At 40.4% G+C, this 14,596-nt stretch overlaps 1 protein-coding gene across 6 annotated transcripts in view; it reads right to left on the reverse strand.

Moving 5' to 3' along the window:
• The window catches only part of LOC148867755 (haloacid dehalogenase-like hydrolase family protein), a 166,321-nt gene that overhangs the window by 70,315 nt on the left and 81,410 nt on the right, over positions 1 to 14,596 (reverse strand). For all 6 annotated transcript variants that reach the window (XR_016109488.1, XR_016109486.1, XR_016109487.1 and 3 more), the window contains exons 16-20: positions 13,834 to 14,031; positions 13,400 to 13,504; positions 13,157 to 13,221; positions 10,455 to 10,545; positions 10,169 to 10,326 (exon numbers count right to left, since the gene is read on the reverse strand). Coding sequence is in view for 3 of the 6 variants with exons in the window: in XM_088975984.1 (XP_088832110.1) it covers positions 10,169 to 10,326; positions 10,455 to 10,545; positions 13,157 to 13,221; positions 13,400 to 13,504; positions 13,834 to 14,031 (617 nt within the window). In the remaining 3 variants the exon portion in view is untranslated. The remainder of the gene's footprint in view (positions 1 to 10,168; positions 10,327 to 10,454; positions 10,546 to 13,156; positions 13,222 to 13,399; positions 13,505 to 13,833; positions 14,032 to 14,596) is intronic.

Raw genomic sequence — 14,596 nt, forward strand, 5'->3', positions numbered from 1 at the left:
CATGGAGTCAGCTTCGTCCCATGCATCAAATCTTGGATCTCCTTCCTTCGGTCCCATCCCTAAGAGATGGCTAAGCTTTCCTTTTCCCTTTAAATATGTTCGAACAAACTGAGACCACTTCAAAGAATTTTTCCCGTTCAACCTATATGCTGCCTGAATGTTTTGTAGGTCGCCAGTGAAGGGATGAGAGATCCATTGTATGGACGCCCAAATCTTGCGGAATAAAGGGGTGAATTTCAAAATATTTTCTCTCCCTTTCAATTGGGAATCATATTTTCAACGATCAATCTTGAACCATAAACTAAACCAGATCTGAACCAAAAGGAGTAGGAGAGAATTATACCTGATACGGAGAAATAATATCTCCCAACGAAGGTGTTCACGCCCAAAGAAGGATCCAAAGACTGCTCCCACTAAAGATGGCGCAGTGTAGGATGGAGCAGAATCAGCAGTGTTCTTCTCCAAGAACTCTGTCCTTCACAAGAAACAACAGGATGGCACGTGAGCACAGCTTCCTATCAATTCTTTCTCAAAGAACTTATATCAAGATCGAATCTTGACTTCTCCAACGACTGGAGATCGAACTGGATGTCTGGCGGTTGTAGGAAGGAGGCGACAAGAAAGATCTTTGCAAGGATTGCAGAAATCTTTCTTCTCTGATTTCAGCTCTGAAGAGGATCTAATTATGTGATTCTTCTAAAGGTTGCCGCCCCCTCCTTTTGTAAACCCAAAGGATCAGCTTCTAATCCAAATAGGAGTTGCTAACCCAAATCATATTTGGATCAGACATCCCCTTAGGTGATAAGGATAAACCCTTATCTTATCTGCAGATTATATCAGCCTTCTCCTAATCTCATTAGGAGGTTTCTAGATCTGAATCATATTCAGATCTGGACTCTCTGAGTGGATAGGGTTAAGACCCTATCCTATCTGCTGATCCATCTCAGAATTTGCCCATATTTAACTTTTTAAATAAGTCCAGTTCGAAATGGGGTTTAGGCCCATTAAGCTTATGTGCTCACTTAACCCTCCTAATTGCTGCCCAATTGGGCTTCCTTGTATGCATGGGACCCAAGCATTGATCTACACATCAGCCACATGGGTTCGGCCCAACCTTTGTTACAAGGCCTGGCCGAATACACTGTTATGGACAGTGCACCCCCTGGAACCCATCAAATGGGCTCTATGGGCCCAACACTTACCTTAAGTAGTCCCTGGGCCAAGCCACATTGTAACACCCAGGGACTGTGGGCAGATGCAAGATTAGCCCATCAGGTATTACCCTCAATGGTCTTACACTTAACCTCACAGCCCATAATGATCATACACTGCCCGACAAGAGAGGACCTCTCCCTCGGCTGCAAGGAACAGTGTTGCACTCTCTACTTAAATGGATCCCGGGAATTAAAACCTTTTGCAAACATTTTAGAAACCATAATATATATATACTTTTATATCTCATATAAAATATACTTTGCAAAACAAATCTCAACGATTGAAGTCGGTTGTCGGCAATCTTGGTTTCCATCAGTGAGAGTGCATTCCGATCATTGATCTTGTCACTATGATCACCCACTCAGACTGTCCCAACATACCTAGGTTTTGACCCCCGCTAAGGATCTCACTGATTGGTACATCAAAAACAGCCCAATCCGACACCTAGTGCAGTATCATAATTGAGTTTAAGGGTCGGGTGTAACTTTCCAGTTTTGCCCATCAATCTCCAAGGTGCAGGGCAATACTGGAAATCTGGTCAAGTTCAAAGATTCAATTAATCCTACATTATATGTGCCTAGGGTCTCACCCTGGCAGTTGAGACAGGCCACCCAACCGACTTTGTGGCACCATAGTGTCAGCCTTATCAGGATAGGTCTCCCCAGACCGACCTACTGGCTGTGAACATTCTAAACTAACACGAGTCTCATTAAGTGTCCAATTTAAGGGTATTACACAGAAACATACTAAGGGAACATGAATCAAATATGCACTTTTATTCATTTATAATAAACTCATAATGTACATCATTCTGATTGGAGCTAAGGGCATACAACTGTCTAACAGCTCCCACTTGCACTTATGTCCAATCAGGTACAAACCGGAGTCCCATGCTTTCCACGTGTTTCTCAAACACTTTTTGTGATAGTGGCTTCCTCAATGGGTCTACCACATTCTCCGCTGATGCTACCTCTTAACATCATCCTCCCGTAGGTCCAATGTTGTCACACAACAGTGGAATGGGTGATGTGCTGAATTCCAAATTCAGGAATGAACACTTTCATTCATAGGGCAGCCTCACTTACGGCAATGCGTTCGGCTTGGGTTGTGGACTGTTAATTTGATACTCAGGACCCCTATTTGCTGACATTCAAGAAACAGCACACGATCCTATCGTGAAAACATATCCAGATGTAGACTTTCTATCATCTGGATCCGACTAGAAATCGGCATCTATATACCCTTGATCTGTAATGAGCTACCATCGAATACTAGACAAAACTCTTTTGTCCTTTGAAGGTACTTAAGTATGTTTTTCACAGCAGTCCAGTGCTCCTGCCTTGGGTTGGCCTGAAATCTGCTTACTACACTTACTGCCTAAGCAATGTCAGGACGAGTGCACAACATGGCATACATGATGCTCCCTACGGCAGAGGCATAGGGAACGTCTTTCATGCCATCAATCTCCTCAAAAGTCTTGGGAGACATTTTCTTGGAGAGAGTGACTCTGTGCCTGAAAGGAACATTTCCTTTCTTGGAGTTTTCCATGCTGTATCTTTTGACTATTTTGTCATTGTAAGCAGATTGGGGTAATCCTATTATCCGCTTCGATCTATCTCTATAGAGTCGAAGACCCAGTATATATGAGGCTTCTCCAAGATCTTTCATGGAGAATTGTTGTGAAAGCCATACTTTCACCGTAGTTAACATTCCTACATCATTCCCAAAGAGTAGAATGTCATCTACATACAGAACCAAGAAAGTAACCCTATCTCCACTGTACTTCCTGTAGACACAGGGTTCATCCGGATTCTGCTTAAATCCAAACGATTTGACAGCAGAGTCAAAACGGATGTTCCAACTTCTAGAAGCCTACTTAAGTCCATAAATGGATCTATTAAGTTTACATACCATGTATTCCTGACCTGCAGCAATGAAGCCTTGCGGCTGCTGCATATAGATATGTTCAGTAAGATCTCCATTCAGGAATGCAGCTTTGACATCCATTTGCCAAATCTCATAATCATGGTATGCTGCTACAGCTAGCAGGATCCTAATGGATTTAAGCATGGCCACAGGCAAAAATGTTTCCTCATAATCGATGCCCTCTTTCTGAGTGTACCCTTTCGCCACCAGACGAGCTTTGAAAGTCTCAACCTTACCATCGGGGCCCTTCTTCCTCTTGTAAATCCATTTGCAACCGATTGCTTTTACCCCGGAGGGCGGATCTATTAGAGTCCAGACTCCATTGGTATCCATTGAGTCCATCTCTGCTCTCATGGCCTCCACCCACTTCTGGGAATCTATGTCCAACATAGCTTCCGCGTAAGTCACGAGATCGTCCTCACTAGTCAAGGTTTCCACTAGGTAACTATCCTGGTCATAACCATAACGGACTGGTGGCCTGGATACTCGAGTGGATCTTCTAGGTTGATCACTACCTGGAAATTGTGGGATATCTCCCACTGCTCCTGAGCTCTCCTCATCAAGAACAACGTCCTGACGATGGGTGTCTAGGATGTAATCGGTTTCCAAGAATTGTGCATTTCGACTGCAGAACACCTTCTGCTCACTTGAGTCATAAAATAGGTAACCCACAGAGCCTTTTGGGTAGCCCACAAATAGGCACGACTGGTCTTGGATTCCAACTTGTCTGCTCTCGTTCTTTTAACGTGTGCTGAACAACCCCAAATCTTCAAGTGTCTGACACTTGGTTTCTTTCCGGTCCAAAGTTCATATGGAGTGTTCGGAACCGATTTGGTTGGAACCCGATTCAGCACGTAAATCGCAGTCTCTAATGCGTAACCTCAAAAGGATGTGGGTAACTCTGAGTGTATGAGAAGTAACCGGACCATATCCAATAAGGTCCTATTCCTCCTTTCTGAAACACTGTTATGTTGTGGTGTAGCAGGAGGATCTAACTGTGATACTATCCAATTGTCCTTTAAGTAGTTCCTGAATTCGTCAGAGAGATACTCGCCACCTCGATCTGATCGAAAGGCTTTAATTTCTCTCCCTAACTGTTTCTCGACCTCTTGTCTGAACTCTTTGAACTTTTCAAATGATTCAGACTTGTGTCTCATTAGGTACACGTAACCATATCATGAAAAATCATCTGTGAAGGTGATGAAATACACGTGTTGATTCCGTGTCCTAACACTCAGGGGACCACATACATCAGTATGTATAAGGTCAAGCGTGCCTGTACATCTTTCAGGCTTACCGTTAAATGGTTGTTTCGTCATCTTGCCTTGTAGGCAACGCTCACAAGTGGGAAGATCTTCTACAGTTAGAAAATCCAAAGGACCATCCTTTACCAACCTTGTGATTCGGTCAACACCGATGTGGCCAAGTCGGTAATGCCACAGGCACATGGGATTAACTGTAGCCCGGGCTCTCTTCTTGGGGATTTCAGCCGACGTAATTTCTAGAGAAGGATGTAGAATATAGAGACCGTTCTCCAGTTCCCCGTATGCGATGAATATGTTATTTCTTTTAGTAGTAATCGTATTACTAAAGAAGACAGAATAACCATTTGCACACAGTTTTGAGACAGAAATCAAATTTCTTCTTAAATTTTGTACATAAAGGCAATCTTTCAGTACAATAGTTCCTTCTCTAAAAAGTAACTCCACAGTTCCTATGGTCACGGATGCAACTGTTGCAATGGTCCCCAAGTAGAGTGTGACTTCTCCTTCACTCAGCCTTTTGATTACCTTGAACCCCTGCAGTGAGTTACACGCATGAGTTGAAGCCTCGGAGTCAATACACCAGGACGTAGAAGCTACCAATAAATTGGTTTCTATAAAACAAGTTTCGAAATTACCTTTCTTGGATTCCAGATAGGCAGGACAATTCCTTTTCCAGTGGCCGATCTTCTTGCAAAAATGATAGGCATCTGATGCCTTGTCCTTCCTCCGTTTCTTGGGTTTGGCAGCCTTCTTCTGGGGCTTTCTCTTTGCCTTCCTTTTCTTGCCCGATTTGCCTGTTTCAACAAGCATGGCAATGGACTCATCCTTTTTAATCAATTCTTCGGCTCTCTGCAACATATTGCTGAGTTCCTGCAAGCTGAAGTTCAGCTTGTTCATGTTGTAATTCATCATGAATGGATTAAAGGATGGAGGCAGAGAGTTGAGAATAGCATCGATCTATGTTACCAGATCCAGCCCGGATGCAAGAACCTCCAGTTCGTTGATGTAGCCTATCATCCGGAGACAATGGTCGTGAACCTGTTGGCCCTTGGACATATGCACGGTCATGAACTGTTTCAAAACCTTCTGCTGAGTAGAACGATTCTGCTCATCGTATATTGTCTTGAGACTGTCCAATACGTCCTTAGCAAGTTCGATCTGATCGAACTGCCTCTGAATTGGGTTGTCCAATGAGGCAATGATATAGTAGCGGGCAAGGAGTTTTTCTCCTCCCATTCTTGGTATTCTCTTCTCTAGACCTCAGAAGCCCTATCTCCCGGATGATCCGGGGCAGGATTCTTGGCTACCTTGTCCAATTTCTCAGAGGTTAAGACCAACATAAGGTTCTTGTACCAGTCGGCATAATTTGGGCCCTTCAGCTTGTTGTCATCAAGCAGCTTTGCAAATTGTCCGTTTGTCATTTTCTGATTAAAGAGCAAACATCAGTCCACAACCTAATTTGATTCATGTTCATTACATAGATATGGATTTTAATCTACGTTCCATTTCCATTTATTCATCTCTGAGATTTCCCTCCTTTCTCAGTGACGGAGACCACAGGTTGTCTCTGGAAATGTGGGAAATCACATAGGGTGCATGGAGCCAATTGTTTTCAGCTGCAAAACCCCACCACCTTTCTGTGAATGATCATATCCACTCATCATATGAGTTTTCCCTTTGGCCTCTGTCAGACAAGGTTTAGAGCCGTTTTCACGTAAACCTTTCTGTCCAATGAGTGCTTACCCATCATGTTCGTGAACGCCAAGGTACCGTGAGAGAGTTCTATTTTCTGGTGAAGCCCCTCCCACATCGATCTATGACGCCCCTATCATCTTATGAAACACTCAGACAAGCCCAACAACAAATGGATAGCCCATTTTCTAGTGCGTTTCCTCATTACTGAAGGATCCATCCTCATGTTAATGATGGAAGGCCTTTAGAGAGTTCATCATATGAATCTCCCTATCACATGCACTCATATTAGCTGGAGGGAACAATTAATTACGCCCTAGTTTGATCTAGGTCAAGCCAAAGTGGCTCCCACTGACTTTCATAAAGCCAGATTTCGGTGGGCCTAAAACAGCTAGGGTTCCGCACGTAACCTCTTGATGAGGTGTGGGGCCCACCACTGAGGGAGGTCATCCAATGACCAAAAGGGTCACCATGGCAATGGTGTGCATTCAGCCATGGTGTGCGCAAGAGCCATGTCGATTAAGCATGGACCAAGTACTTATGGCCCATGTACGTAGCACATCACACATCCATACATCACATGCAAGGATAAATTGATCCAATCAATTAATTATTTGTAAAGCCCATTTGAAGCCCATTTTAAATCCATAATATTAACCATTTAATATTATCTAGGTATATGGGCCGAATTAGGGTTCATGGGTTCGGCCCATATAGCTTTATCCGCAGAGTGTGCTTTTAGCAGTTTTAACCATTTAAAACTGGGCCTTTATAGGTTGGGCCGAATTAACCATTTAATTAAATATCAATCCTCAGGCCCATTAGTGGGAAAATTATGGCTGACTTTCAGCCTTGTACAAACCCTAGATTTGGTCCAAACAATTTGAACCAATCTTGGTTCGAATGGGTCTAGGGTTTGATCTTTAATTAAATCTTTAATTCAAGAAAATAATCTGAAATTAAATTCTGATAAAAGAACAATCAAGAATCAGTCTATCAAGGCTGTTCGCACAATCCTTCCTGCAAAACAGAGGTTAGATCACAAGTTGCAATTTCACAAACTGCAAATCGCAGATAGCGATTCTCCCATCTGCGAAATCTCCTCCTCTACGAGATCTCCTAATTTCTATTAATAATTACATTAGATCAAATACGTATACGTTCAGTCTAAAAATAAAAAATAAAAAATTATTTTACAGACCAAATGTAATAAAGAAATCCATAAACTGCAAAATCGCAAGTTCCCTGTGCAAATCAAGAATTCGATCTTCTCTTGTACGAACAGCCCATAAATCAAGAAAATTATAAAGAACAATTCTAAATACTAATCAGATTTATATAAAAACTAATTTCAGATTATTCGCCCATAATTTTGGGAACAAATTTCCCAAAACCCATATCTGCGCAAATTGGGTAGAACGCCTTCTGCCCATTTGCGCAGGTTCAGATCTGAAACAAATTGGTTCAAGATTTGAACCATGGCTCTGATACCACTCAAGGGATGAGAGATCCATCGTATGGACGCCCAAATCTTGCGGAATAAAGGGGCGAATTTCAAAACTTTTTCTCTCCCTCTCAACTGGGAATCGCATTCCTATTTAGAAAATCATATTTTCAATTATCAATCTTGAACCATAAACTGAACCAGATCTGAACCAAAAGAAGTAGGAGAGAATTATACCTAATATGGAGAAATAATATCTCCCAACGAAGGTGTTCACGCCCAAAGAAGGATCCAAAGACTACACCCACTGAAGATGGCGCAGTGTAGGATGGAGCAGAATCAACAATGTTCTTCTCCAAGAACTTTGTCCTTCACAAGAAACAGCAGGATGGCACGTGAGCACAGCTTCCTATCAATTCTTTCTCAAAGAACTTATGTCAAGATCGAATCTTGACTTCTCCCACGACTGGAGATTGAACTGGATGTCTGGCGGCTGTAGGAAGGAGGCGGCAAGAAAGATCTTTGCAGGGATTGCAGAAATCTTTCTTCTCTGATTTCAGCTCTGAAGAGGATCTAATTATGTGATTCTTCTAAAGGCTGCCGCCCCCTCCTTTTGTAAACCCAAAGGATCAACTCCTAATCCAAATAGGAGTTGCTAACCCAAATCATATTTGGATCAGACATCCCCTTAGGTGATAAGGATAAACCCTTATCTTATTTGCAGATTAGATTAGCCTTCTCCTAATCTCATTAGGAGGTTTCTAGATCTGAATCATATTCAGATCTGGACTCTCTGAGTGGATAGGGTTAACACCCTATCCTATCTGTTGATCCATCTCAGAATTTGCCCATATTTAACTTATTAAATAAGTCCAGTTCGAAATGGGTTTTAGGCCCATTAAGCTTATGTGCTCACTTAACCTTCCTAACTGTTGCCCAGTTGGGCTTTCTTTTATGGCGTGGGACCCAAGCATTGATCTACACATCAACCACATGGGTTCGGCCCAGCCTTTGTTACAAGGCCTGGCCGAATACATTGTTATGGACAATGCACTCCCTGAAACCCATCAAATGGGCTCTATGGGCCCAACACTTACCCTAAGTGGTCCCTGGGCCAAGCCACCTTGTAACACCCAGGGACTGTGGGCAGATACAAGATTAGCCCATCAGGTATTACCCTCAATGGTCTTACACTTAACCTCTCAGCCCATAATGATCACACACTGCCAGACAAGAGAGGACCTCTCCCTCAGCTGCAAGGAACAGTGTTGCACTTTTATTCATTTACAATAAACTCATAATGTACATCATTCTGATTGGAGCTAAGGGCATACAACTGTCTAACAGCCAGATGATTGATGGGAGGAAACTTCTTCCGATTGTGCAGTGGTATTTGATACGGTGGCTTCTGACATATTGAGCGGGCTTCAAAAAAGAGAGAAAAACAGACAATGAAGTTCTCAAAAATTTAGTAAGGGTTGGCGATGAAGGCCTAAAGAATCTTTCAGCCAATGTCCAAAAAAGGTAATTGTAATGCTCCGCCAAACTGAAGAGTGGATCGAAACCTCTCAAAATCAAAATTGATCCAAACCAAACCAAAGGGATTCAGTAAATCTGCTCTGGGCAACACCAGATCTAAGATTTCAGATTGATCCGATGTCTCTACAAAGAGATTCAAGAAAAAGGATGAATCCGATGGCACAACAGTCCAAAAGAAGAAAAAAAAATGTAGTGTTCAGATCTGTAGCCGATCTCGAAGAAGAAGAATCAAGGACACTCAAAGAACCTCCCAAATACTGTTAGAGAGTTCTTGAACCAGCAGCAGCAGAAATGACCGAAGAGATACTATGTGTAGATTAGGTCGTGACCAGCTCTGATACCATGTGAGAATTTGAGAGAAAAAATGAATTGATTGTATTGTCTTACAAGGAGCATATACACAGTTTTATATAGAATTATAGAGCTAACTTACAGGGTGATAAAATAGGAAACTAACTTTTCCTAGAAAACTAATTTCTATATCAGTGGGATTCTCCATTAATATCCCATGATTCTAGGAAACTATCTTATGTATGTTTCCTAAACTGATGGACCTAAAATTATGGAGAATCAATCAGAGAGTCAATCTTCTACTTTCCAACAGGATAGAACATCATATTAAAGTGTGTCCAATAAGCACCAGATGCAATTGTCTAGTAGCAAAGCTAATGAAAGAAACTAAGGAAAAAAAAAACCACAAAAATGATAAAATCAAATCTCATCACTTATTGTGTGAAACTGGGAGTAAACTGAATAGACGATAAAATGAGAGAAAGTAGAGTAAGATGTTTTCATAGAAGATCATCTACAAAACCAATAAAAATAATTTCTTGCAATTTGAAGGGTCTAGAAGAGCTAGGGGCAGGTCAAAAGGGACATAGGTTGAAATGATAAAAATGATTTGAGTGCCTACAATTTAACAATGGATATGGCACTGAACAAACAAGAATGGCAAAATAAGATTGATGTACAACCTGATATAGTGGGACAAGGCCTTGTAGAACTGAGTTGAAAAGGCAAGTTTTAAAAGTAAAATATTTAATAGAAAACAAAAAGATATGGAGGAAAAACAGTCATACAGCTTTACCTTGATCCATTCAAATTTCTCTCAAAACCATCACCACTAAAAGCTCTAGTAGTCCCATCTGATGTATTGTGTTCCCAAATTTGATGCTGGCCAGCCATTGCAATGTAAACTACCTCTTTGTTGGGCTCAAAGCAAACATCCCATGGAGAGTTCAGAAGCTAAAAGGAAATAAAAATAGAGGAAAAAATCATAAATTGCAACCAACAGAAAGATTGTTTTCTTACTCTTAACAAAACTACTTCAAATATGATGTCAAGGACAATAAACAAATGTTCAGCTTTCTTGCCTGAGTGGTTCCTTTTCCTCCTTCATAGTCAGAACCTTTTGTTCCATTGCCAGCAAGAGTTCGCACTTTCTCGCTAACAAAATCAATCTCCCTACAGAAATAGGAGAAAGTTGATAATGTATCACTGTAGATGATTATATATGAAAAGAAAATCTGCAAAATCTTCAGTAAAGATTTCAAAATTTTGATAGTTTTGTCATAGATCAACAAAAGAGGGTGACACTTAAACTTGTGGTTAGAAAGGAAGAGAAGAATTTTCAATGGTACAAAAAGGAATCAAGAGGCAATATGGAACATGATCATAAATAGGGCTTTACATTGGACTAAATCATTAGACCTTTTCTCAAACTTCTCTTTTGATGATATATGGCGAAATTGGGAAGCTGTAGCAAGTTCTATTGTGAAGGATAAACTGGTTGCAGTCTGGATACCCCCAGAAGAAGGTCTTATTAAGTTAAATTTTGATGACAGTAGTCTTGGAAACCCAGGGCCGGCTGGCATAGGAGGAGTTTAGAAATACTGATGGACACATTCTTGCTGTATTTTCAGGCCCTGTTGGAGACGGGGATCCGGAGTTTGCTGAGTTCAAAGCAGTATGTAGGTGGAATAGAGCAGGTAACCCAGGAAAGCTAGCGAGTGTGAATAACTCGATGAATCAAGAGGAAAAGGGGCCAGAGTATGTAGGGGGAGATAGAAAACCTCCAACGCTACATGTACAAGGGGTGCAAAGGGAAGGAAAAGGAGATGCCACCGGGACCCACTCTCCAAAGTCTTTACCAATCCCTGCAAGAAGGTCTACTGTCCCATTTAGGCTAGGGATTAACAGAAAGAGTTTTAAACACTCAGTGTAAGGAAGGCAACCAAGTAGATTTGGTTTGAAAAAGATTCGGAAAAAAAAAAAGTTAAGAAACTATAAAGAGAAGAAGAAGGCCAGTGAGAGACACACGAACGAGAGGACTACACTTGAAGCGACTTGAAGCCCAGTCAACAACGCAGATGGTTCTGGCCATGGCGCTCAAAGTAGGGGAGAATCGGTGGAGGACTTCGAGTTTGCAACTCCAAAGGGGAGCTCTGTTGATGTGATCCGAAGCTCTGGTAACAACGTGGATGATTCTGGCCATTACGATCAAATCAGGGGAGAACCGGTGGAGGGAATCAAAGATGCAACTTCAAAGAAGGTCTCTTTTTCAACATCTAAGAATTCTTCTCCTACTGAAAAGGAAGATACGACTAATGCAGATAGGGAATTGCATGAAGAAATGGAGACTGGCCTGACAGAGAGGGAGGTTGATTCGAGAGGGACTGGTGATGCTATCCTAGAAGGATCCATTGTTTTTGGAGGTGGAGGAAGTGAAAATTACAACGAGGGAATCGGTATCCCCTCCCAGACTGAAGATGACACTGATGTTCACTGTTTTGTTTGAGGAGGTGGTGATTGGGAAGTTAGGTGTGGATTTGGGTAGGAGGGGGAGGCTAAGAAAGATTTAAATGTGGCTGATTCTGTTATATCCAAAAAATCTCGAGGAGCCTCTGGAGTGAGATATTCTCACATTGTTCATGTAACCAAAGTTTTTTCTTGGTTGAAGCTTGGAGACTGGTCAACATGAAGCTGCAACTGAGAAGGATTCCATTTCTAATGTACGAGACATTAAAAGTCTTGAAAGGAATGTGGACAAAACCAGTAATGTATCTATTGAAGCAGCAGCTAAAAGGATGTAAAAATTGGTAAAAGCTTGGGTTTGTTCTTCTGGGAAAATGAGGAATTCACCAAGAAAGCTTTTGAAGAGTTTGAGAGGAAGAAGAAGGAAGAAAGCTCAAGAGAAAGGGTATTTGGAGGAGGGAGATGGGATGAAGATGGCAACAACCAAGAGGAGGTATTTGTAGGGTTGGATTAGAATCTTTCCTCTGCTAGTCTCATCATGTTTCGTTTGCAGATTACTTGTATGAAATTGACCTAGGATCTGGTTCCGAAGGAGTTAGTTTTTTTCTTTTATTAGAGACTTTTGTTGGCTGTTTTTTTCTATAAGTGTCTAAGTTAGGCTCATCTTCTCTCGGGTGATTTCCTATCACCTTCCTCCTGTACTTTCTCTTTATTTTAATGGAATTTTCTTTTATTTTTCAAAAAAAAAATCATTGGTGGAGACTAAGTAGGGCTTGTATTGGCTTATGACAATTGGAACTATCCACTTATTCCAATTTTTATCTTTAATAAAATTTTCATCGCTTATCAAAAAACAATAAGAAAACTTAATCTTGTGGTTAAATATGCAGTGAAACATGTTTGTGCAGCTTTGCTTCTAAAATAAATGTAAAACAAAATAGAAACTGATAAAAAACCCCAATTATGCTTCCTGGTTCCTATGCTAATCAAAGTCTTGGGGTTTCCGATGAAGCATGGTCATATCAAAATGGACAAAGTACATGCAGAATACAGCTTTCTGAGCATTTATATTTCAGTCTAAATGTCTGTTTTTTTTTTTTTTTTTTTTTTTTGGGCGGGGGGGGTAATAGTCTAAATGTTGTCAGAGTCCTTGTTATTCCCTCTAAAATTGAATAAAATTTTCTAGGCAAATTACTCCATCAAAGTCCAAGTAAAAAATTAAACCCCACAAACCTACTGAAATTTATTCATACAAAAGCAAGGCCAATAGCAGAAAATTGCACCAAGTACACCAAATATAAAGCAGCACTTCCTAACATACCTCAGAGCATGATTTTCAGTGTCTGCAACATAGAGCAGATTTTTCCTTGGGTTGTATGCTAGTCCCTACAGGAAAAGGCATTATGTTAATTTTTCAAGATTTATCAACAAAAATGGTGAAGAAATGCATGCAAATATCTCCAAAGGAAAATGAGATACACCAAGTAATGAATTTGTTGATACACTACAAGATCCAAGAAGAAAAGTTGCACTAAACCTGAGAAGAGTTGACAGAAAACCCTACCTGAGGACGATTAAAGGTGGCATCTTCGAAGGTGCCATCTTGTAGACCCTCTTCACCTGTACTCCCAACTTGGACAATAAAATTCCCATCAAGATCTGTAACCACCTAATTTCAGAAAGGATAAGTATCAGCAAACATTTTTTTCCATACAAAACTTCAAATAGTTAACATCAAAAGTAGAAATGTTGTCTGTTCTTCTTTTTTTTACTTTGCATACTTTTCTTCATTTGTTTTTTCTCAAGGTTTCTATCTGAAAAAATCTCAAAGAATATACAAAGCTTTTGCTTTCCATCTTCTTTGAAGTTTGTTCTGATACATATTTACATGGTGTTTTTGCAAACTAGGACTTTGAGAGGAAAAAGAAAACTGTGTTCTATTTATGGGTAACAAAGTATAGTCATATTAAATTAATATACAGAAGTGAGAGGACACACAATGCGGTTATGATTACTGTCTGAAATAAAGAGCCTATTGTTCAAAACGTCAATTGCCAACTTTCCGGGAAACTTCAATGGTGATGTTAATAGGCGAGGATCATTATCCTTCTCCAAAGACAATGGGATGGGAGAATTGTCTAAGATCTTCTTTTCACCATAATACAGAAGAGCTGCCTCCACTAAATCATCAAGATCCTGAAAAAAGAAGAAGCATTAAGTAACAGGAAATATAAACTACAGGATAAAATATAATTAGATACTAATCAAATAAATTAATAGTATCAATGTAGGAATTCCATTTGAAGATTTCATCAAATTACTTGTGAAAGTGACCTAAGATTAGTCTCAATGAAAGGCAGAAAATAGAAGGAGAAGAGATAGCAGAGGTCATAAGAAGAAGAGAGAAAAGAGACCAAAAGTGCTTAATCTCGATGGAGAAATACATAAAACTTCTCCATCTGTCGACCATATTATTATAGTTTAGGTTAAAACAGTACAATGACTAAATTGTCCTCCACAAGTTAAAACAATATAAAAAGACACTAATGCCCTGTCGCGTGTATACAAGAGAACTCTAACACTTCTAACTTAGACTAGAAAGTAAGGGATGCTAAAAGACAGAAAGAAATTCATAAATGACAACCCCTAATACTTTCAGTAAAAGATAATTTATGAACTATGAACAGATATTCATTTTACTAGTTGTTTTCTTTCTGTTTGGTTGCAGATGGGTCCCTCCTGACACTGTGGGAAGGCTATT

This window comes from Nelumbo lutea, chromosome 3 (genome assembly GCF_056320005.1).
Source record: "Nelumbo lutea isolate HS-2025 chromosome 3, American lotus-T2T, whole genome shotgun sequence".
NCBI lineage: Eukaryota > Viridiplantae > Streptophyta > Magnoliopsida > Proteales > Nelumbonaceae > Nelumbo > Nelumbo lutea.